This window comes from Rhipicephalus microplus, chromosome X (assembly GCF_043290135.1).
Source record: "Rhipicephalus microplus isolate Deutch F79 chromosome X, USDA_Rmic, whole genome shotgun sequence".
NCBI lineage: Eukaryota > Metazoa > Arthropoda > Arachnida > Ixodida > Ixodidae > Rhipicephalus > Rhipicephalus microplus.
In genome coordinates, this window is record NC_134710.1 from 242,003,951 (window position 1) to 242,028,466 (window position 24,516).

General features: G+C 43.8%; 1 protein-coding gene across 1 annotated transcript in view; it reads left to right on the forward strand.

Moving 5' to 3' along the window:
• LOC142776033 (sushi, von Willebrand factor type A, EGF and pentraxin domain-containing protein 1-like) overlaps positions 1–24,516 on the forward strand; it is a 496,230-nt gene that overhangs the window by 305,320 nt on the left and 166,394 nt on the right. Inside the window, exons 9-11 of the mRNA XM_075878866.1 lie at positions 7,046–7,225; positions 11,724–11,900; positions 24,037–24,366. Of these exons, the coding sequence (XP_075734981.1) occupies positions 7,046–7,225; positions 11,724–11,900; positions 24,037–24,366 (687 nt within the window). The remainder of the gene's footprint in view (positions 1–7,045; positions 7,226–11,723; positions 11,901–24,036; positions 24,367–24,516) is intronic.

The window sequence follows — 24,516 nt, forward strand, 5'->3', positions numbered from 1 at the left end:
TTCTTGGCCAGCACCCGATTATTGCTTCTTCTTACAAAGGTAGATTATGTAGCAGACGTAACTTCATTTATTTAATTGATTTGTGGGATTTAACGTCCCAAAACCACCATATGATTATGAGAGACGCCGTAGTGGAGGGCTTCGGAAATTTTCACCACCTAGGGTTCTTTAACGTGCACTCAAATCTGAGCACACGGGCCTACGACACAGACGGAACTCCAAGAGGCATGTTAAGGTACAGTCGAAGCAGAAAAGTAGAGGCTCTTTTGAGGCTGTCACATTAAAATTTCTGCGCTCTATTAGAGTCTACTTGTTGTTTTTTTCCTTAAATTCACCCGCACATTGAATCAGTCATCAAATGTAGGTAATATGTCCGCCTCACGCACACTATATCACTATCAAACAGACGCGTAGAGAAGGCACGTCCGGGGACGCAGCCCCGCGGTACATGTGCATTGAGCTCTATCACGTGTCTTGGCAATATACCAGAAATGAGGCCACCGCTGACTCGGCAGATAACGGCGGACCGTCCTGTGGTTGACTAGTATGTGGCAGCCTCAGCCCGCCACTTCTCCAAGCTTAAATGCAATTTATGCCTGCTTGCGGTAAGTTCTATTGTAAAGTTTGCATTGACCTGAGAAAATATTACATCCGAAACCACTATATATCTTATTCTTTATTTGGTAAAAGAGCTCTAGCTTCAGTTTAATATAGTGCTGAAACGCATAGCGTCTAAAAAAACTCAACATATCTTGTAGGACCTTCACTGGGCTCAAATGAGCGTGTTCGTGACAATCGTGTTGCGATGGTCATACACACGGCGTTCTCTTGGGGATCGTCTAGAACGTCGGGTGACATGCGATTGGCAAACAGAAAGTTGAACGTCCACAAATGCCACAGGCACAGAGCTGGCAAGTTGCATCGGTGCTTTTCGGTTGCCCGAGGAGTCGGTCAATTGGCCAATTTCTACAGGGTCGTGGTACTAGCTCTGTGGACTCGGAGCAAATAGAATCGACCCTTATCCACTTCTGCTGACGTACTTCTTTTATATTTTTATGTGTCATTGGACGAACTAGCAAGTTCGATGAGCTGGCTGGGGGGCAAGGTATACGTCTGGAAGAATACAATGTCTTACGGCTGTATTTTTCTGCGGCAACTTGATTCTTTCTTCTGAGTGCAAGCACTGGCCATCGAGGAGGACGAATGTAAAAGTCAACTGCGAAGCATGCACTGGTATTGCGTGGGCTCGCTAAAACTGACCCACTGTGTTCATTTCCTTGCTTTTCTTGATATATTATCAGCATACTGCAATTTCGCACAGCTCCCGGACCAAGACACTTCTATCTCCACCTAAGAAAGAGTCAGAGATTGGCAGTGCAAAAATATTCTGCGCGTGTGAAAAAAAATAGCACTCTATGTTCTGCTTTCATTTACTATTATAAATGCAGTTCTCGAAGCTAAGCTTCAATGCTAGGCAACTCCGTTTAGGAAAACAAACTTAATGTACCAAAAAATGTTCAGACCGATAAGCTCAAAAGCTATTGTACGGTTCAGTACTCACGTGTTGAAAGTTCAATATCCACGTTCAAAACGAGAAAATCATAAAGCAACAGCGTCCTTACCCTGTCGAACAACATATCTTTGTTAGTCCTAGTTTTGTGTCTAAATAGTGTAAAAATATGGCATCGAAAAAGTTGCAGAAAAATTAAATATTGCAGAAAAAAGAAAGTCAAAACACTACTTGTTTTTAGTAACGTAAATTGCGTTGGACTTTCTGATTACTCAGATTACAAATCAGAGACTGCCCCGACACATTATAAATTCTTTTTAGTCAATGTCAAACGACCCAGCCATTTGGGCAGCCTTCTCAGGAGCACTCGAAAAAGATTCTGCTAATTTCACACCTTGAAAACGGAAATACTGAAATGTTTTTGAAAGAAAAAAATTGGGTCACAGCAGAATCTTCTGAATTTCGTTGAATGTCACCTGAGTAGGGCTTGTCAGAAAAATTAATCTGATAGTATTGTTCCTTGTTTCAATACCAGATTTGTTTTATATATTAAGCAAAAGACCTTGTCTATGTTGTTCAAAGTTCAATAATATTACTGCAACTTCACCACTATACAATAATCCAGCAAAGTTGTTGAAATGCTTAATAAGAGAGAATGTTGTTTGACGTTCTCTTGCTCAGTCAGCCCAAAGCTTTAAACTCTAGGAAATAGGTGGTCATAACTTTTGTAACGAAAATAAACAGGCAGAACGAGTTCGAAACTATACCAAAAGCGTGGAAAATTTTTAATCTATATTCGTGATAGTCGGGTAAACGTCAGTTGATTTGGCATGCAACGACTCTATTCAAAATATATCTTGACTTTAGAAATGCGAGAGAGAAAAGAATTATAAGTACGATTCTTGAGTTTCAAAACATCGCCGTGCCTTTATACGAATGCGCGCGAGTTCTCTTTTGAATTCAAACACTTTATCGGGGAATGAATGCCGCGGTCTCTTTGAGCTTGGTCTCGACGAACATTCACAGGACATAGCTGGAAGCAAATATGTCATACCTGAAGATAAAATCTACCACCGCATTAAGCCTACCAAGGAATGACGATATAGCTGACTGTTTCTTGTACTGACTCTCGTGTTGCCCGCTCGATTTGTGAAAGCATGAACGTGGGGTTCTTTTCAAACCCAGCTCAGAGCGAACATGTCCCGTCTTTTGACAAGAGAGATTGTGTTATTAATTCATAGCACTGAAGAGAGGCTCCTCTTTGTCGATCGCAAATAGACTCGGAAAACGGAACCATAAAATTGTGCGTGCGCGCACACAGCGTGGTTAAGTACAGAGAGTATCGACTGCTCCGATAAATTTTTTTGTGCGATATTGCAGCTCCATACGCCGGAACCACGGGCACGGAATGTTACAAGGCTCGCAATTGAAATTATAACGGCTAACATGTTTTTCTTTTAGAGCCACCCACAAAGGCATTTCAGCGTCTCCTACAGGATGCTGTATCTATCGCAAAGCTTTAAAAAATGACAGGGACGTTTGACTCCGGGAGCGAGCGAGGGTGATGACCAAACCAAGGGGTGTCATCCTCTTCTTCATCACCTGTGGAATATCTCTTGTGGTTAAGCAGCGGAATATCTTTTCTTAACATTGAGGACGGCAAACCTCTTTTGGTTTGTCGTCCTCTATGTTTCGAGGCAGTGCACTGATGACGGCATCACTCCTCACGTGCGTGTTCTCCATCAGCCACTGAACTTCCTAGTGGATGCTATTTTACAGACACCGCCTAATTTGCATAGGCAGTGCCTCGGGGCCCCGGGGGGGGGGGGGTTCCTTTGAAACAGAGTTCCACTTTCATTGAGTATGTAAACGCACAAATGTGAGGGTACCTCACCTTCTGAAGCGAGTCTCTGCAGTAGCTAAGATTGTTACGTCAACCTTGATGAACTCTTACTCCAGCATGGGAACCCACGCCCCGTTGACGGAAACGTCTCGCAGATGCCACAGACAATGTCACATAGAACAATAAACCTCGATCCTTGCAACGTGACTCCACAGTGAAGAGTCGGAGTCGCTCAGCACCACTGCCAGCAGAAAAAAAGAGGGGAAAAGCCCGTATAGGTGGAAACACTGTTGACCTCCTCTGGTGGTTGCAGCAGTACTCGCTCGCTTGCGTGCGTGCTGAGGTCTCGGAGTGAAATGTCACTCATTTTTACTGGAAGTGCAGTAGACAAAGGGGCTAACCCAATACCCCTCGACTACTGTAAAACCGAGTGTTCGGGATCATCGAGCGAAATGTGTTGGTGTTTTGCTGTGCGATGATAGACAAAGTAATTAATACGAGAACGTTTTTCCCGCCTAACCACGTTATTGTTCTTCTCCTACACACTTCTCATCCGCAATGCTTCGTTTTCTTTCTCCTGCTCCACTTTTCCTCTGAACGGCGTCACCTATAGCACGGACACACGTTATGGCACCAATTTCACAAATTGTGCATGTACGCGTTTGCATGAAAGCTCAATAGCACTCGAGGATTGTGCGATTACTAGCCCAGTTAGAAACTTGGACACTCGCCCTATCCTGGCATAACATAATTTTCGAGTAGCAATTTTTGGTAACTCATAAACAGTATAATTAAAATCTTGAACCGACGAATGCTTGGTTAAAGAGAGAGACTGGAGGAAAGAGGAGAAAAAACGGAGAAAAAGACGAGCAGAAGAAAGCAGGAAAGAGTGAACAAATCATACGCGCATACACGTATCGGAGCTCACCGCGCACAACTACAGGCAGTCACAACCGAGAAATATTCACTATCAGTTCCTCTGCGGTTGTCTAAATGTAAACCAGAGTCCGATATTTTAAAAAAAGTTTACAAGGACTGACTCTAAGAAATCCAGGACTTGCAGAGCGCATTCAGATGATGGAGTTGTCATTCTGTTGAGGAGATGTGAGACCTACACTAAGCGAAGACTTGTAGGTTTTCGTCTCCGAAATTATTTATGCACGATGATGTACGTTGCGGGGCGTTCTGCTCTGGCTCTTTATGAGTGTCAGTAGTGGTAGTGATGGCCCCGCGGCATCCACCACCGTTTTCTGAGATACCCTCTAAGGAGAAACGTGTGCTACATTAGCTGCGATCTACTTGGCGTTATGTCAACCGTTATCTTTGTGTTGTTCTGTTATCCCTTGTTCTAAGCGACCAACTCTTGTAACTGCATGGACGCGGCTTCAAGTGAGTCATGTATAAAAAAAATAAATCATGATAAAGGACGTGAAAACAACCATTGCATGTCTTCGTGGTGTATAGTTACTTCATTTTTTTTGCCAGTACATTTCATTTAAAGCTTTGGAAAAAAAATTTAAAAAATTCATTACTTGATTAGGATGGTACTGACGTGGCATAGTCACTGTTAGCCTCGCTAAAATTGGCTGGATGGCTAGTAACTAATGACTAAATGACTGGCCACTCACTCATCCAAAACGCAGTTTTTCCGTGATCCCCAGTATTATTCTGGCACGGCCGGCGAGTGGTCTGCCCCAGCATCTCTTACGTTATAACTATTGCGAGCGTTTTTAGAAGCAGCCGTCAATTCAGTGTTTCGCGTGAAGGCAATCAGCTGCCGTGCGTACAACTCTTTCTTTCGTTTTTATTAGGACGCTTTGGAATACCTTTTTGTATACGCTCTTCACTACCTCACATATTTCATTTTCAGATGATGGTCAAAACCAGTGACCTAAATCCAGAAAGATCACAAGGGGGGACACACATCTTGCAGGGCGACCATTTTGTTTTGACAGTGTTGTAGGGTTTATTTTCACTGATACAAAAAATAAAAGCCATGTCTTGAAATTAGCTTGACAAAAGCGAACGTAGATTCCCAGCTCACGTAATTGCATTGTTCTATTCTCTTGTCATGCCGATCAATTGGCCGTTAGGTCTCATAGAACTGAGGGGTATTGAGCACCGGTACAGACTACAAAAAATAAAGGCACTGAAAATGTTGGATGCAGTATGCTCAACAGTCAAGTTGTTAAAATATTTGATGTTTAAAAGTGAAATTTTGAGGCGGGCCACTTGCAAGAGGTGCCCGCCCCCCTTGCTTGAGCACGAAGGGGCAGTACCCTCTTGATCCCGCCCCCGTAATTTACGCCACTGCAGCACTTCGCTGTTGAGAACGCAGGTTCCACTCTTTTTCCCGCACACCAAAATTTTATGGAGTGAGAAATCCTGAAATGCTTCTAGGTCATATCTTGCACTTACGTTAAAGAATAACAGTGTTTAAAAGCACTTTTCTCTCCTTTACTTAGAATACCTTCCAACCAACCGTGCACTTTCGGCTCATTGTACCTCCCTGTTCAATATTCGATTCCCATTACTCGCGTGTCATCAGTCTTGTATTGTGTGAAATCACAGCTATAGCTTAGGCCTGAATTCACGCGAGCTATTGATAAGTACGAAAAACAAAAACAGAGTAACGAAAATAATGGTCTTAAAATAGAAATTTGAAATTTGGCCCCAGGATTTTTAATATATAGCGGACCTATCCGTCTAAAGAAGCACAATTTTTTTCATTCTTACTTTATCTTTTTCGTTTGCTAGCCACCTTCTATCACTATATATGTCTTTCACAAGGTATTGTTGAAATTTGGCCTCAGAACATATTGACGCATAAGATTTTTTTAGGAATACAGGAACTTTACTCTTTATCCTAAGTATATGATTCGATAAACACTATTTTTGTATATATCCTGTAAGGCACTTAAAGTCTAAGCATCCACTCGACCTTGAAGATCAAGTGGAAGCCTACACTTCATCGTTACATAAAGTTGTATTTAACCTTTCAAAAGGTAAAAAACGTAAATTACGTGTTTCCACGACCACGTCTAATAACATATACCGCTATCCAGAGCTCTCAAAGTAAAATGTTGTACTCTTAGATGTTAATAATAATATGCGGTGTTTAACGTTCCAAAACCATCATATGATTATAAGAGCGGCCGTTGGGGAGAGCTCTGAAAATTTCGACCACCTGAGGTTCTTTAGCGTGCACCCAAATCTGACCACACGGGCCTACAGCATTCTCGCCTCAATGAAAAATGCAGCCGCCGCAGCCGGGATTTGATCCCGCGACCTGCGGGTCGGCATCCGAGTGCCTTACCCCCTATAAAACCGCGGCGGGAACTGAATAGCTAAGAAACCCTCAAGGAACTGTCCTTTCAGTGAATAAGTTGGTCATCGAAGCTTGCTGTTACAGCTTGTGACGTTATCACCTTCTCTGTACCAGCAAAGTAGCACTAAGGTTTCTGTAAAAAGGTCAAAGGCATACTTGAGGCGCCTGACAAATTGTCTCCCTTGGATGTTCACAAAATGTGCCCGCACACAGGGGACCCAAGAAATATGGGTGAAACCATGACCTTCCGGCCAATCACGATAGGAAATCCGTCAGTAATGTAGGCCAAATGAAAATCACCATTTCAATCAAGGTGCTTCGCGAATCCGGTCCCTGACACGTGACGCACATGTTGTCTATACAGCGCCGTGCAAGATTCCGACGCTGGAGCACGCATACGTGAATCTATCAACACCCGAGTCCCGGCTGGAGCATGGGCGCCGGCTCAGCATCAGCTGCCACGACCACTACGAGCTGGCCTATAATTCTACGCCCCCACGATGCAACAACGGATCGTGGACACATCTGCCAATCTGCGCCCCAGGTGAGTTACCAACGACCCACGCAAGCTTGCTGCCACTGCGCTAAAGGAAAACTGCACCACGGTTCACTACAGAGCTTTTTCGCGCCGCGATATTAATTTGGATGGGTGCGAATCGGTCGGCACGGCTTTCATATATGTCATTAGTGCAGCTTATCATATTCAGCTGCAGCAGCCGCTTCTATACTGATTGTGTGGCTGCCTAGCTTTTCTTGCTCTGGTCGCATCCTTGTACACATCTTGGGAACCTTCTCCGTCGTCAATATTGCTATGCGCTGTGTCCTCAAAGCAGGGAATGAAATATTACAGGTGATAAATGGACGAAATAGACGTACTGCTGCACGTTGCCTGTTGGCTTTACATGTTATTTATGCAGTTGCTTCAATCTAACAATCCCAGGCACAACCGAAATGCATTTTTCAACTGCAAAATGCCCACAACTTGACTACAAGGTTAGGGTGAACTTGAAATAATTTATATTGATTGCATGATGTCTGCATCATTCATCTTTATTTACCAAAAAAAATGAAGACGTAGACACAAAACGTTAAAGCTAGCCTGTGTGTCGCCTTTCTGAAAATATTTTTTTTTTTGCGTCTCAGTGTTCGTAAGAGTACAAATTCAGCTCATTAATTCTTACAAGATGCACAGACACACACTAACATGTAAGGCACCATCAATAAAATTCAATAGAAGTCGCACACAAAATATTGCGGACGAGAACACTTGTCATTCGTAACCGTTCGTGTCTTTTTTAATGAGCTTTCTTTTTTCTTGCGCACTTCTTGGCTAGAAGACGGATACCTCGGAGTTGGTGTAATATATAAACCACCGACAGAAACGGCGTAACAAAGCCACTGACGGAGTAATAAGGCCAAGCAAAACCATCGTCTTATAAAATAGCCTAGTGTATTTGAAAATATTGTTCCAGGACAACAGCTTGTATGATTGATATTGTGAGTTATCATGTTTTATATCAGAAATGTGATAGACACATTCCAACATATATAATATCCGGAACAACTTTCGAAAATATGCTCGGTACTGCACATTTCTAGAGGCGGCGACAGCTAATGGCCCGTGAAAAAAGTTGATGAAAGAGGGTTCCAACTGGAGGAAAAGACAACTAACAGGCTTGTATATACGTCAATCGTGAAATAAATAGTCAGCAGATTTAATAGTTATTGTCGATAGACCAGTAACTTGCGGCCGCAATTGTACCGTCTGCGTATACAATAAAAGCTCGGAGTAGGTTAAATTCAAAACAATGTCATTAATATGTTCACTGTTTTTGGATTGTGAACAAACTTTAGGAAAAAAATACCAGTATTATGTGGTTGAGTTATACTTTCTTTTTGCGTCGAATTACTCTCGGAGATGAATATTCTTAGCACAAAAGATTAAATTGAATATAAACTGATTGAGAAGGTATCACCAATGAACCTGTTAATTAACTACCTTAAGACGCATGGTGTTTCATGGGTTGCCCCGTTAACTCATGAAACCTTATAAAATAGCCATGAATTTTGAATTTCATCTGTATCTGAGTTCCAACAAGTTGCAATAAAATGTATTTGCGCTCCAGTAGTTTTTTTTTAGCTTCAATGTATCAACAATTAAAAGGTTGCTTGGTTATTAAGAAGTAACTGAAACAACAGTACATTAATATGCAAGCTTGCATCAAGAAATCAATCAATCACCTTTTACTTATTATTGAGAAATATTGAAGTAACCAAAAAAAAGCCACAATACTGCGGCTTGACAGAGCTCCGGCACCCTACAATATCCAGCAGCAAAAATAAGCCAAGTACATGAAATGATTGTGGATAATAGAACACATTTGAATTAAATGAACTTTTTTATAAAGACGCAAAATATGGCAGGAACTATAAAAACATCTGTCAGCCTTTTTATGAATGAGTATACATAGTAACACGTTGATTCGACTTAGAAAGAAAAATGGGCGGGAAAGGAAAGAAAAACGCGTCATAATTAGAAGTAATGTCACCTATACAAGATCAGTTAGGCAAACAAAAATTGCGAAGGCGAAGAAAGTACGACAAGAGAGCAAAAACGCACTACGATCATAGATAAATGACATTAAAGTGAAATTTCTCCGAATGAAATCTACGAGTAAGTTTAGATGAGTTATCCAAGCAACGAGCAGTTGTCTTTATCACGTGAAATATAGGAGCCTCAGATTATGCGAACCAAGATGGTAAGCGCTATAGGTGAGAAAGTTATTTTCAATGCATATGAGCAAGTCAACTGGAGACTTTAAAAATGAAAAGAAAAAACGCCATGTGGGAACATATTAAGCATACAGAGCATACTTCAACTGATGATCACTATTAGATGTTACTGTGAGACAAAGTCCCATTTTCCTCCGAGAATATTGGGCGATAGATGCGTGTTGAAGCCGTCTGAGCGGCTATGCCATATTTAGCGTACTTATCTATGAGTGCGGCTAGTTGGAATGATACAGATTGATTTCCATTGTTCGGCATAATGGCTGGAACCAAGACGTCTTGCTAGGCGAAACGAACTGATGAAATCTATGTTCTTAGTCTGTATGGTGAGATGACGTGTATGGGAAAGACGAAAGATGTGCATGAATTTATCATTAAGCATATCGAATGTTTCAAAATAAGAGGCAGTATGAGTAGCATAGAAAACACTGGAAACGTTGGCTATTACTCAAACCAGTCACTTTTGGCATATACTAAGTTTTCTTTTTGTTTTCGAATTGTCAGAAGATGTATTACCCCATACAAAGTAACAATTATTTAATGTTGACGAAAATGAGCCATTGCATATCAAAGGTTTAGTTTTTGTATTATTATTTGATGGTTTTTGTTAATTACTGCAGTGATAGAATTTAACTTGTTACACACGTGTTGTACTACGTGATTATTCCATGACATTGTTTCTGTAAAAGTAACACCGAAATTTTTAATCTCGTTACCAGCACTAATTATGTCATTGTCAAGATCCACGTTTTCTGTAGGTTCAATAACGGTATGCCGAATGCGTAAAAATGTGGCTTCCTTTTTATGTTGTGACTAGTTTTCGCAGTTTGACAGAGCTTGCAGAAAAAGTTGTACTGACTTCGAAAGGTGAACATTCAAGGTGGATGTGCCTCGAAATATTTGGGTTTATGTTTATATATTACAAGGTGTGCAATAAATTATTAGCTGAGAAGTTTATGATACAATATTATTAGTGAGTCAATTATTTGTTTTGATTTACAGTGCGTAATTTGCGTCTCTTCAGGTAATCCAGTTCAGGTAACAGAATTGGGCTATATTCTTAAAATGGCGTGCGAAAGTTTTGTGAAATGTCGAGAAAAAAAGGCACTCAACATTTATGAATAATGGAAAATGGAAATATTCTTCCTTCAGGTACGTCTTTATCTACAATTTTAAAGTTTGAAATAGTATCAGAAATAAACCATTTTAGCTATATTGAAAGGTTGCTGATTAGGCATTTAAAGTGTGCTTTCTGCGTTGTAGTTAAGGTCAGGTAACAATATATTAGGAGCATCATATCATCTCAAATGGTTTAGGTCTATGCATTTTTTATCATCATATCTTTTTTTATAGTTTATAGGTCTTACACATTCTGCAGCAAATCTTCCAGGCCACTATACAGCCATATTACACGTGTACGTCCTTAGAAATACATTGTTGCTTGGAAAACATATGCTTACCTCTAGATACTGTTTAGCCACTCCAGGGCCTTCCATCATCAATCGGCACACATCATCACCATTAGTACAATACACTCGTGACTTCAAAGGCTTTTGGGCGTTCAAGTTAATATCTCTCGGCCAATCCTGCCCCGATACTGTCAAAATAAGCAAAATTTGTACTGTTTCGTGTCATGCTGTACTTATATTCGTCTAGTTGGAGCGTTCTCATTTTACGCGGTTGCTGCATGGCTGCACTTCACATTCCGGCGCAGCAGGCGCTGTTGTGCTTGTTACTGACTGCCCGCAAACGTCCATCTCTCATTTGTTGTCTATCGTATAACTGTGCATTTGTCGTCCATCGTATAAAAGCTACACCTCACCTTACGCAACATTCACAGTAGGATGCGTTATTTCCGCCACCAGCCAAGCATAGCTGTAAGATCTGCCAGGGTTATACGTCATGCACATTTTTATTTTTTTCAATTTCCTCACGTGAGCTTAATCTCAATCCCTATTTTAGATTCCCCTCTCCCCATTCCTCCACTGCATGTTAACCACCGACAACAGTGTAAATACGCGCGACTCCAGCAGGAAAGATTCGCTTCACAAACAATAAAACGGCAAGCGAGTGGACGAAAAGAAAGTGAGAAATTGCAGGCAAAATATTGTTCGCTCGTGCTCTAGCGTTCGTGTCTCAATTCAAACTTCTCGGCGTAACGTAATGGAACCAATTTATGCTGAAACGGGTCTGACCATGTTTGTGTGGCGTTTTTTTTTTCCTCCACTTGGCGGCTGTTAACATGCGAACAGCTCGATGCAAGAGCCTTCCGGAGCGTCCTGCGCATGGATTCGTGATCGCACCCAAGACGGACCATGGCATGCGGGCACTGTTCCGCTGCACCGACGGATACCAACTGGTGGGGCCCAACGTCACCGTTTGCCAGTTTGGAAATTGGACGCACGAGGCTGTGCCCTTGTGCCGAGAGAGTGAGTAAGACAACAACGAACTAGTGATGACACTTTTAGTAAGCCGTGGTGCCCACGCTTTCTATTCATCTCTTTTATTTTATCCCAAATTGAGGAAAAAAAGAAAGGTTTGCAGCAGTCATCTCTGCGACAACAAGTCGTTGTACCTGTGGTCGAAAGATCACTAGCCGTTAAAGCACAGCGTGTACCCGTTGTCTGAAAGGAAAAAAAAAACGTCGGGCTGCGTGCCAATCTTACTAATATTTTGGCTAATGAGAATTGTTTTTTATTGGCTGACGATCACGCGCACTCTGCAGCTCTTCTGATCAGACGGGAACTCGTGGCCTGTCTGATCAGAAGTTGTTCACCATGCAGTTGTATCATGGTCAACTATTACGTATGAAACAGAAGCTCATGAAAAGTGTTGTTTTGCTCCAGCATTAAACACATCAAAATTAGCGAGGGCAACCTCACTGGGCAAACGGGAAGTACGCACTCTTTGAGGGTTGTTGGTACAAAGTTGGTGTTATTTGATGAATCAGAGATCAAGTGGTCGTATCCACGCAGGAACACTTGTTGTTATTGCTAGTTGATTCATACTGTCTTGCTGACAGTGAAGTGGTGGCCGTTTTGCGAAAAACTACAAACTAAAAGTAAATAATAATCCGATTGCTAAGTCTTTATTCTAAGCCTACCCACACGTTTAATTACTACACTGTGCTATCAACATATATTCGCGTGGCTTTTTGTGCTAGTCTGTTATTGCACCAAAAGATCTAATAGCGTTGCTATACATGGTCGAGGAAAAAACAACAGGACTGGTGCTAACTTTCAACTGACTTTTTATTGTCAAAATCAACACTACAAGAAGATCTGTGCACTGAAAATTTCCCAATTACATCTAATGAAAACCTGTCACGTCTATAGAAGGCTGAATTCATGCGAAAGTTTCTTAAAAGAGTGCACTGTTGTGTACATATGAGTGCATATAAAAATACGCGAGAGATCGTCGAAGACGGCAAGTGTCGAAGATAGCTATGTCAGCTGCCTTTTGGCTCCGCTGTCGACATGATTTTACCTAATGATTTTACCTAACCAGTCACGGCAGGTTTTCATGTGTGGTGATTAAGCTTTTTGCCGTGTACTTGTAGTGTTGCTTGTGGCAAGAAACATTCCATTTATGCATCTCGGTTTGCGCTGTGACAACTTTTGAAACATTTATCCACCGCTCACATGCTCATCAATTTTCATCAATTTGTGGTTCACAATCTAACGATGGTCAGTCACTCAGTTCTTTGTTTCTTCGATCACACTGAAATTGCATGCACCGTTTAAAAAGAGTGTCTTAAACAATAGTATTAATGTCGGCATAGACTTCTGGCATGTTGACGTGAATCTCTTTGGCATTTGGTTTTTCAAATGCAGCTCGTGACCTTCCCGATCGACCCCGGCGTTTTCGCTTCGATGTTCTATTGGTTTTTCATAGTGCAAAAAAATCTATTTAGATCTTCTCAAGATAAGCAAGGTGTGATCATGTTTATGATTTTCCGGTGCGTGTGTTCCAAATTTATGGCATCAGTACCACAAACCTAAAAATTCCTCGTTACTCGGTGAAATGTTTGTATCCTGAGAGCTTGGCGTGGTGGCCGCGTCAGTGCGAATAAACAGTACAACCTCAGATCTATTCTTACGAATTGGTGGCTTATTTTTATATGTGAGCCAAGTGTTATCCTCATAAGTTACTCTATTAGTTTTTTTTTACTTCAGCATATCTCTTCGCTGTAGTTGCAGGAGCTCTGACTACTGTGCATCTTTCCTTCAAAAGGACCGTTCGGTTTACATTTCTTGCGTCTGCCACTCTCTCAGTAACAACTAACGTTACCGAGGGCACTTATGGGGAAAGAAGCACAGCCCGTGGCTTTGCCTGTCTCTTCACTATGACACTATAGCTCCATTAAAGTGTTGCTAGTTCTAAACGAAACGCTGTCAGAGGAGCTCACATGATGCAGGCGCCAAATCCAACGTCTTATGAAAAGCGGCCCAGGAGTACCTACTCAGATGTTCCCAACTGACAGGCACTTGAGACTCGCTTCGTACTCATCGACGTGTTTACACAGCGCTCCGAAGAGACAAATCTACCAGTGGGGGTCTCCTGAGAGCAACCATTACAAGCGAACACCGCGCTCGAGCTTCAAGAGATCGTCGTTCGCGAGAGTGCTTGCGGGTGCGCGACATCAGTGGCATACGAGCATATTTGAATCTGCTCCAATGAAAAGTGGAGCAACATGCGATGTGCAAACGCGCCGTTCTAAAACGCTCTCAGAGTGCTTAGGCACGCACGCAGCAGTCTCTAGTGGAGAGCAGGAAAATACTCATAATATATTATTTCCAGGGCGCGGCGCACTCATGCGTAAATCTCACACACCGACTGTTCAACAGTTTCATTATCGAGTGTCTGACAAGCAAAAGGCGTAAGTGGCCCACGCTGCCGCATGCCAGTAGTATAGTAAATCATCAATGCTTCGGTGCTTCTGTTGTCCTGAGATTTACGTTTCCTTGTTCACTTCTATGAAAGTGCACTCAAGATGTATCTTATACAAACTTATATTTCATTCATATACAGTATGCGAGCCAATGTTTACGAGTTGCTGATTTAAAAACAGAGAGCTTACTCATATGCAAGCGACCATCACGTCAGCATCTTTTTTTTTTTTTTATTTCACGTAGTGCACTGCTCACGGAACTCAATGAGGCGCCAATTTCAATTGCTCTTTAGGGCAAAAAACTAATCTGGGATGCACACGATCACAAGTATGACACATGTGCAAGCTTCCTCGAAGGACTGCCTTTGGCAAAAGCTTTACACTATATCTAAAGAAGGCCTCTGTGTTTTCAAGTGGCGCACGTGTCGGCCTACGTTCTTATACGTCTGTATTTCTAACGGAAAATTTCGGCGCTTGTACTTTAAAGGTGCTTCACGGGAAAGCTCCATATTGAAGACTCTTTTGCGCATAGTTTAAAAGTGTGAGAACGAGAGGGAGTTCCTTTTTATCAAATATCTCACTTCATCCGAACTTCTTTAGGGAAAAAAAGACAACAAGGATGTTACTAGCAGGAACGCTGATGCATCCTCCGATACTTTCACGACGTTTCCGGTTGCGGGCAAAGAAAGAAGTTTTCAGCGCTGCATAGAAGCTATGCTAAAGTACTCGGTTTCACTTGAAGCCATTTTTAAGAAACGGTAACGGGAGGTTCTGCAGCTGCCTCTGTCTGTTCGCGAAAAACTTGGGACTCTTGAAATTATTAAATCGAGTGCTCTGTGGTGGATCGCGCTCTTGTGCAAAGCAGCGTGAGTTTCTCAATATGTTCAGCTGCGGTCTCTGCTTTCAGTATAGCGACCTGAAAATTATTTCTACTACATTCGCTTTGCCGATCTCCCCCCGTTTCTAAGCAATATAGTTTACGTACTAGCGTGAGATAAAAGTTACATTTGTGTCCCAGCAGCTTTTAGCAAGAGGGCATATATTGTTAGTCGTCTACTGGAAGCACACAGTGAGCTGTATCCGAGGTAACCAGCAAAAGATGTGCGTCGTAGAATCGCGATCTCACGACACGTGCCTGACTTCAAGAAATACTCTAACTAAAATACCAATTCCCCTTGCGTAGTTTCCTAAGCAAAGGGCATGCAGAAGGCCGCGTCTATTTTACTCCTAATTATTAAGGGTAACCTTCAGGGCTGCCTAATAACTGCGCGGACAGGCGAACATCTTTTCTTTTGGACGGAGCTCATAGAGCCATCTACCCGTCTCTGCTGGAAATATTCACGCCTACACTCTCGGAGATTTCATTTTGCCTTTAAGGTAGTTCCGATCATGCTTTGATAGTTGCTGCAATCCTGCAGTTCGTTCCAACACAGCTGCATATCTTTACGATAAGGTGTATTCCCCTCCCTCTTTCATGAGCTCGGAACCGTTGAGACAGACCTACTATGTTACGTGTGTGACGCCGTATTTTTGCGAACTTTACAAACCTGATTTAGCTAACAGCTTCCGTGGCAACCTATTTCTGATTGCTCTAAAAGTACGACTCAACTGCGAGTGAATGGACCTACTCAGACTTGCCTGATGTGCGAGCCATGCAGCTTTGAAAAGAGCCATGCTATACACCGAAATTTTTCCGTACCCAGCGCAAAGACTGAAATAGGAGGTATGAAAACGACAGTGAAAGTATGCCTTTATACTTCGTTCCGGGTTCGTTACCATAAATGCAGAGAGGAGAAAAAAGAGTGAAAGACAGAGAGAAGCAGGACTTACAGCAAGGCACTGAAGTTAGGTGAAGGGCAGCTCATCTGGTTTTCAATACCGATGGACTGTGAGGAAGCAGGCGTTCAGGGCAATTGCTTTGGTATAAGATCCCTCGTCTACAGTAATTTAGGACACATCGGAGACCCTGTGAATCTGCGTTTAGCTGTTCAGAGAACACAAGAGTTCGTTTCCGCATTCTATTTTATTTATAACTGTTTTATAGCTATTTTTGCCAACTGTAACTTATACTATTCGACCTCTGTGTAGTCTTATACACTGATCCTCATATTAGGAAGCTATCGTTACAACACTCTTCGCATGACGTTAATGAGATGCTTAGACCTGATCCCTGCAACGCAGAAGAAAACCCGTCTCCTTTTCATTTACTCTTACACGCATTTATGACGTAACACCATATACGAAAACCCGCTTTGGTTCGCTTTTCTTAATTAGTTTTAAATCAATGCTACTGTTAGCTCGACTCGTGATTTTTCTACGGTGCGTTGCTATAGAATTCGTGCTGACGCGCAGTCATCTATCAAGAAAAAAAAACAGTATTAGAAACAAGCGTAATTAGGAGACATTTCATGACGTTCACTGGAGATGAGGTATCTTGAAAGCGCTTCTACGTCGCTTTTGTTACACCAGAAAACTTATCAGCGTGCTCGGCGGCAGGGGAATGAAAGTGGTTAGTAAGCCATACTCAGTATACAGCAGGCTCGTCAGCGTGCTTAAAGAAAAAGTGCTCGAGACGACGACTTTGATGAACAATGGGAATGCCAAGTTAGCGATGCGAGTTCGAATAAAGAGAAATACCAGCTCTTCGGGGAAAATCGAAGCCGTAGGCATTCGCGGAGGGGGGCTTAAAAAGAGCGGTGACGCGAGGTGCCAAGGTAAGCGCTGCCGCATACGCGAGAGCTTCACAGCAGGAAGAACTTCGAGAAAAGGTGCGTGCCCGAGTCAGCAGGTACGCGTTCAGACAACTGGACCCGCGAAACTCTTAATCGAACTAGCGGCGCGAGAATTAGAGCGGGTGGCGCATAAGACCCTCAGTTCGAATTGCACTCTCCTCTCTTCCCACCTCGTACTTTCAATTCTTTCTTTTATATCTCTCTCTTCAGTTCGTTTGTTTCTTTCAGTTCTGGCAGTTTGAATCTGGGCTCGCAATCCCAGTTTGTCGCCAGCCAAGCGTTTCATTTCGAGCCACGGGGTGCGCATGACCACACGGAGAGGCTGTGCAGCGGTGCGAAAACGGCAGTAATTGCTCTGCACAACCGCTCTTAGTTTCCTTATTCTTTGTGGCTTCCATACCTTAGTTGTAGCTGAAGAAATGCCTTATATTTGCCGGCTTCAAATTAGACGTTGTCTGTGACCACGCTATACCCTATTTATGTGACTTTGTCGTGCAGGTTATGTGCTTTATAGTTTAGTAATCAAGCTGAAAGCTTAAAAGAGAATACGTGACCTTTCGCTGCATTATGCGACAGAAAAAGAAGTATTGCTCCAGAAGCTTTCTGGCAACAAGTTGGGTAACGTAAACATTTCCATACAGCTCACATGGCTGCCATTCACTCGTTGCTACTCGTTTTTTTTTCTAGTACGTTACAGGGGCGTCTTCTTTCGTCGAGTCGACGCCGCTATCTTTACCGCACCCATTTTCTCGGCTCACCATAACCTGCTTGTATGGTGTATGCAACTTTTGTTTCTCCGAGTGCACGTAAGAGTATTGCACTCGTTCTGTTGGTATATGCATCATTAGGTCAGCCGTCATTATTTCGTTAAGCATCTTTCATTGACAAAGCATGCGCGTTTAACTTGTCAAGAAATCTTCGACTCAGTCCAGTGGCGTACTATACTGACATGGTGGTGTGTGCGCTTCACACGCGTAAAATGACCGTCTAATGCTTAACGTGGGCATGTGCAGAGTACAAAAGCTAGTCATGGACGGCGTTTTAACACTCTGAACGAACAAGCAGATGAACCACCCGGACTACGCTATTCTAGAGACTCGTTACACCGGAGAGAAAGTGTTTACTCACACATTGCTCGAAGAAACGTCAACTAGTCGAGCGAAGCCCGAATAAACACACCCTTCTTTCACCAGGCTTTTACATGGGGCGAAACCACTCTTTTTTGTGACTGACGCTCACACTAGGAGCTCGTGAGAAAGGTAAATGTAGTGTATAAATTCAGTTGATTATTATCTTACCCCTCTTGCTCTTTCAAGGGGACCCAATTGTCAAGAAAATTTTGGCATGGGTAGATTGAGCGCACGTCTGGAGAGAAATGGAGAAAATTTATTTTATAAAACTCGGTGGGTTGGTGTGAATGCGCGGAAGAAACTAAGAAACGAGAACTGAATAATATACAGGGTCATGAAGGAAGACGTTGAAACAGTTACATCATAAAACTTGGTTGTTGGGATGCGTATGTGCATGAAGGGCCTATTCATGGCCATCTTATCATAACCACCTCGTATCATTTCCAACCTCGCGGCCTTGCGTGCGCGTGCTCTCCTCTCTGTCGCTCCATCTTTCAAACACCCTCAACCTAGTCCCCTGTCTAGGGTAGCATACCATGTCGCTCTATACTGGTTAACATCCCTGCATTTCATTTCCCTCCTGTTCCTTTTTCCTTCAATAGGGTATCTGGCTGAAAGCACATTAAAGGCGGTTCGATTGGCGGCATTATGCAAAATAGATTTTCCAAAATTGACCTGAAAGCGAGTCTGTTAGTTTCTGTGCAGGCGCAGTGTTTTACCACGACAAAACAGGTATTTGATTCAGTGCAGACGTGATGTCACAGGTAGGGGGGGGGGGGGGGGGCATACTGCCGGCGGCTCTTTTGTGTGCATCCAGACCAGCCTCGTCGCAATTCACGTCCTTTTTACACTCATCTTAGGGCACGTGCTCGAGGCTATATTCCCTCACACACACACACACACACACACACACACACACACACACACACACACACACACACACACACACGCACACACACACACACACACACACACACACACACACACACACACATATATATATATATATATATATATATATATATATATATATATATATATATATATATATATATATATATATATATATATATATATATATATATATATATATAGTTTACCATGACAGGAGGTTCTTCACTATGAACTGTTTGCATGTCATGTCACACCAGTAGCGCAATCCGAACTCTCTGCCCGTGCTTCTATGCATGCTACACCTGCACGCCCGCACTTCCTTTTTGGCAGTTCGCTCCGCTCGTGGCATGTATACATCCCCGCTATACCGCGGTGTACGGTCGGAACCAGGAATTTCACGTCGGGGAAATATTTCGTGGTGGCAGCGGTGCGTTTTGGTGGTTTGGGTGGTGCAGGCCTTGTTGGGGTTGGCGCAACTTACCCGGGTTTTCCACACCTGTTGGGTACAACCCTTCCATCACGAGTATATATTCTTTCCTTGCCTCACCTCACGGCACGCTCTTGTTAGACGCGTATCACATGTCAAGTTAGACACTGCTCTCCCAAGCCGGCGGAGCAGCCTTCTTAATGAGCAACAGTACGCGACAGAGCATTGAACGCCGAAGCGCCATTCGCGAAGGAAAAAGGACGGTGACGATGCCTCGAGGCACCGATCGGCTGAACGCGCGACAGTTGCCCGTTCCTCCCGTTCGCTCTTTCTTCCCCTACATTCCTGCCCCCTTGAGTGTTCCAACTCGCTCCCAAGCCTCGACCAGCCAAGAGAGAGCTCGGGCCTCAGACTTCGTTAGCTTTATTTAGCTGGGGACTGTAAGTGCGTCAACAAACTGAATCAAAGGTCTATACACAGAAACTGCACCATAGAAGCCACACTTCACGCTATAGTGATACCCTGCGGTATGAGATGCCACCTTAACCATAGGAGTGAAGTGTTATTTCTTTCTTTTTATTTCTTTCTTCCTTCCTTCCTTCCTTTCTTTTTTTTGTTTCTTTATGCTGAGAAAAGGGAGCTTTTGATCAGCAACAAGTTCGAGAAGTCATTTCACAACTGTTAACACGATTTCACTGGGTGCATTAGTTTGCCGATCGCACTTACAATACTTTCTTCTTTTGAATTAGATCATTTTTTTACTATTTTTTCATGTTCTAGGAAGGTTTATCTTCAAAAAAATTGCAAATTTGTAATACGCTTATTTCTTCTCTGTAGATCGTAAAGAATTTATTTATACACGCCTTAAATTAATGACCTCAGGTGTCACAATCACGATCGCGTTTTTCAGAGACGCTATTGCAGTCTATTGTTGAACGCCTCGATGAGGATTTTCTCCGTGAGCACCCTATGCCTAGTACATGAGTGTTTTTGTATTCTGCTTTATTAGAAGGCGGCTGCAATCAAACCTGCGATCTCGTTCACAGCAGAGCAACGTCATATAGCCGTGGAGCTACCGTTTGCCTGAGCTATTGCGACACCAAACAGTTAGTGATGACTATACTTCCAATGCTTTTCTTTCCTACCATAGCACGTCTTTATGGGGATAGATGATTGAAATATTAGGCCCACTAATTTGAAGGCGTAGGTAAATTGGCATTTTCGTTACAGTATACTGTAACGAAAAATCACAGCATATCTACAGAGTGAATGATGAGAGTGGGCGAAGCGTCCATCCATCCATCCGTCCATCCGTCCGTCCGTTTGTCTGTCTGTCTGTCTGTCTGTCTGTCTGTCTGTCCGTTTGTCTGTCTGTCTGTCTGTCCGTTTGTCTGTCTGTCTGTCCCTTTGTGTGTGTGTCCATCTGTCCGTCTGTCTGTCTGTCCGTCTGTCTCTCTGTCTGTCTGTGTGTCCTTGCGTCCGTCCATCCATCTATCCATGCATCCGTCTGTCCGTCTGTATGTATGTATATATGTATATCCATGTGTCTGTCTGTCCGGCTGGCCATCTGTCTTTGTGTACGTCTCTCTGTATGTCTGCCTGTGTGTCTGTCCGTCCGTCTGCCTGTCAGTCCGTCTGTGTGTCCGTGCGTTCGTCCGTGCATTCGTCCGTTTATCTGTCCGTCCGTCCGTGTGTGCGTCCACCCGTCCATGTGTCCATCCGTATGTGCATGCGTCCATGAGTCTGTCCGTTTGGCTGCCTGTCCTTTTTTTATGTCTGGCGGCAAGCATGAGCCACCAAGGCCCTTCACTCTGCTTCGTCTATGCCCCGCCAGCGAAATGATGAGCACGAGCAGCCGCGCACTCCACGCGCCGCTCTGCTTCGTCCATGCCCCACCAACAATCCACCACGTACAGCGACGATCCAGGAGACTGAGAGAGGTGCTCCTTTCTCGCGCAGCAGCCAATCGGAGAGTAGCGTTACAGTGCCATCTAGAATATCCTCACTCAACTGCAGTTTGTGTGTGCTTCTAAAGTGACTGTGTATGCTACCTTTAGGTAGCAGAGTTGCGCATGTCTGTTATCTTGCTCGCTGAGACGTTCAAGTCATGCCAGAAAGCCACCCCTTCCGAATGTAGGAGCCGACGCAGTCCAGCTACAGTCCAGCCACTCCGTGCGTTTTCTCGCTTGCTCATGACGTCGTTGGCACAATTACTTTCGCTTCGAAGGAAAAAAGGAAAACTCGAATAAATAATGGTCACCATAGGACGACATTTTTGTTTTGAATAGCAAAGAAGAAAACCTTGACTTAATTTGTCGAGGATCGTGTACATGATTCGCGACAACTTAAGTTCCGCAAATCGCTCATTCCACGTAGTTTTTCGCTGCTTTACACAATTAAGCAGGTAGCTCGATAAACAATCTCCAGACCTATCCCTCCATGTTTTAGAAATAACGCAAGCAAACGAGAATTTTCGGTATATCTATATGTAGCTGTGGGAGCCGGTCATCGTGGCAACTACGCAGCACTGAGTCCTGGCGTTGCCCCGCACAGACACCATTAACACTCACGTTCCCTAAAAACGAACAAAGGACACAATCACGACACCAACGAAAAAGTACTTCTGCACTCAGCAAGATCACCTCGTCGGACTGCTTGGGCGGCGATGGTGGTGGCGCCAGTGGTGTGGTGGTCGCAAGCACTCGCGTGGCCGTAAAGTTGGCTTTTCCTGGATGAATGTTTTTTTGCGCACGTATGCGCGCTTGGCGAATGAGGGCGCGAGCGGCGAGTTCTATCAGTGGTGTAACTCTGCTACCTAAAGGTAGCATATAGAGTAACTCTATGTACGTCTATGAGACATCGCTGCCTATTACACTGTGCGCAGGCTACCGCCTTTTCTTTTTTTTCTCGTTTCTTCCGGTTACGCCTGACGCAGGACAACGTTAGACTGAGATGAGTTCCCCCCTAAATACAGAAGATGTAAATAACGCTATGTGCTTTCAGAATGAAACAAACTGTCTTGAAACTGGCATCTTTTGCATGACGTGCTCAAGCGCAAGCTTACCGGCTGAATTTGGTAGGTCATTATCACAGCGCTGATGAAAAACTCCAAACTGACAGTCGTCCCAGCTGTTTGCTTATATTCAATATGTTTCTCTCCAATTTGTACATCACTGAGCTTAAGTTTTACGTCATACAGGTGCGGAAATTGGAGTTTTTTTTTTATTCTGGCCTTTAGAACAGGAGTACTCAGTGGCCTAACTTATCACATGGATGACAACAGCCAAGTGATATCATAAGGGTGGTGGGTAAAATGTTTGTATACGCTTGGTACACATCTTGTGGACAAACTGAGTAGCTTAACATTGGTGTATGTGTTGTGCATCCCTGGCGTGAAGCTTCGCACTGCCAGGCGTAAACATTATTATGTCATCAAATGGTTTGACCATTGAGCTCTTTTAAGACTTGCCATGTTTATGATGTGTTAATCAAAAAACTTATTTGGTTGGGTTGCCATTTATTTCAGGGAAATAGCAAGTCACATTAAGTATATAATAATACTGTGCAAAGAAGCTTTATAGCTAGGCCGCAACCACAAGATAAATGTGCAGTTGGAAGTCCTGTCACACTGGACATCTAAAAAAAAAGCTGAAAGTGGTTTTTTACAGGCACCGACCCCTTGATGGCCAACATCGGACCTAGAAAAAGGAAATATATTGAGCAGCACTCTCAGGCACATCGCAATGCTCCAAGCTGTCATCAATATATTCAGATAAAAAAGTGGGCACCCTCGGTCGTAAATGAACCACCGGCACAGCGGGTTGACCTACACTGCATGCAGGTGTTTCAAAGGCTGATGCAATGCATCAGACTGCAATGTCCCAGCTCGTTCTGAAAGTATCGCAGTTCTAAGTAAGTAAAGACAGCACAATTGCGCGTTTATGTGTCATACCACGACGAATTTCACCCTTGGCCCCCTAAGGAAGAAACATATATTTTTTTAATGTTGCTGGTTATTGTAAATGACGCTACATATTGCGTGGCTTACGCAATGTAAGTACCTCTGGTGTCGATGTACGACAACAATGTCACTTTTTTAGAAGTATATGATGCCCTACAATATTTTTCTTGTTACCGATGTCGCCGTGCAGCCTTAGGGGATTTCTATGAAAACAGATATTGACCATCATGCTGGCAAGCTGCTCGGCCAACGTGGCCTCTCGTAAAGCCCACCCTTTAGTGATCTCCAATTAGTCTACTCTCAAAATTTCTCATACTGCGCATTGTGTCGTCGTCTCGCGAAGCGGTGCCCCGTGATAACGCATGATCGCAACAATGAAAACCACAGAAAGCGTGTTCGATTACCAAGTGCGCCTGAGTCAGTGGAAAACACGCGATCTTCGGGACGTGGAATCCCGTGTAAAGCAGCGCACGCAGATGCACAGCAAAGGGACTAACGGCGCCGCTTGCTCTCCCGTGTCTCCCGGTCAGTCTACTGCCCCTTCCCGGGCTCGATCGAGCACGGCCGCGTGCTGCTGGTCGGCAACATGGGAATGTACGACTACCGACCGTACGTCCGGCGCGTGAGCAACAACCGGCAGATCATGTTCGAGTGCCGCCGGGGCTACACCATCCTGCACGGGCCCCCCGGAGCCACCTGCGTGGACGGCCGCTGGAGTCCGTCGGAGCTCCCGCGCTGCGTGCGCGGATCGCACCCACACGTGCGCCAGATCCGCAGCGCCAGGCGCCGCCGCCGCCGCCTGGCCGCGAGGACGCGACGCGACGCCCACACACGTCGCCGGCGGTGGCGCCGCACGGGGGGTGAGTACTGCCCTGTCGATTCCCACCGCTGACGAGCGCATGCCATGCAAGCTATCCTCATCCAGGGGTAGCCAAGCAAGCACATTCGAAGAGTCAGAAAAGAGGTTCGCAGGACGAGAGAGGCCTAGTCCACCGAGGTGGTATAGTGAT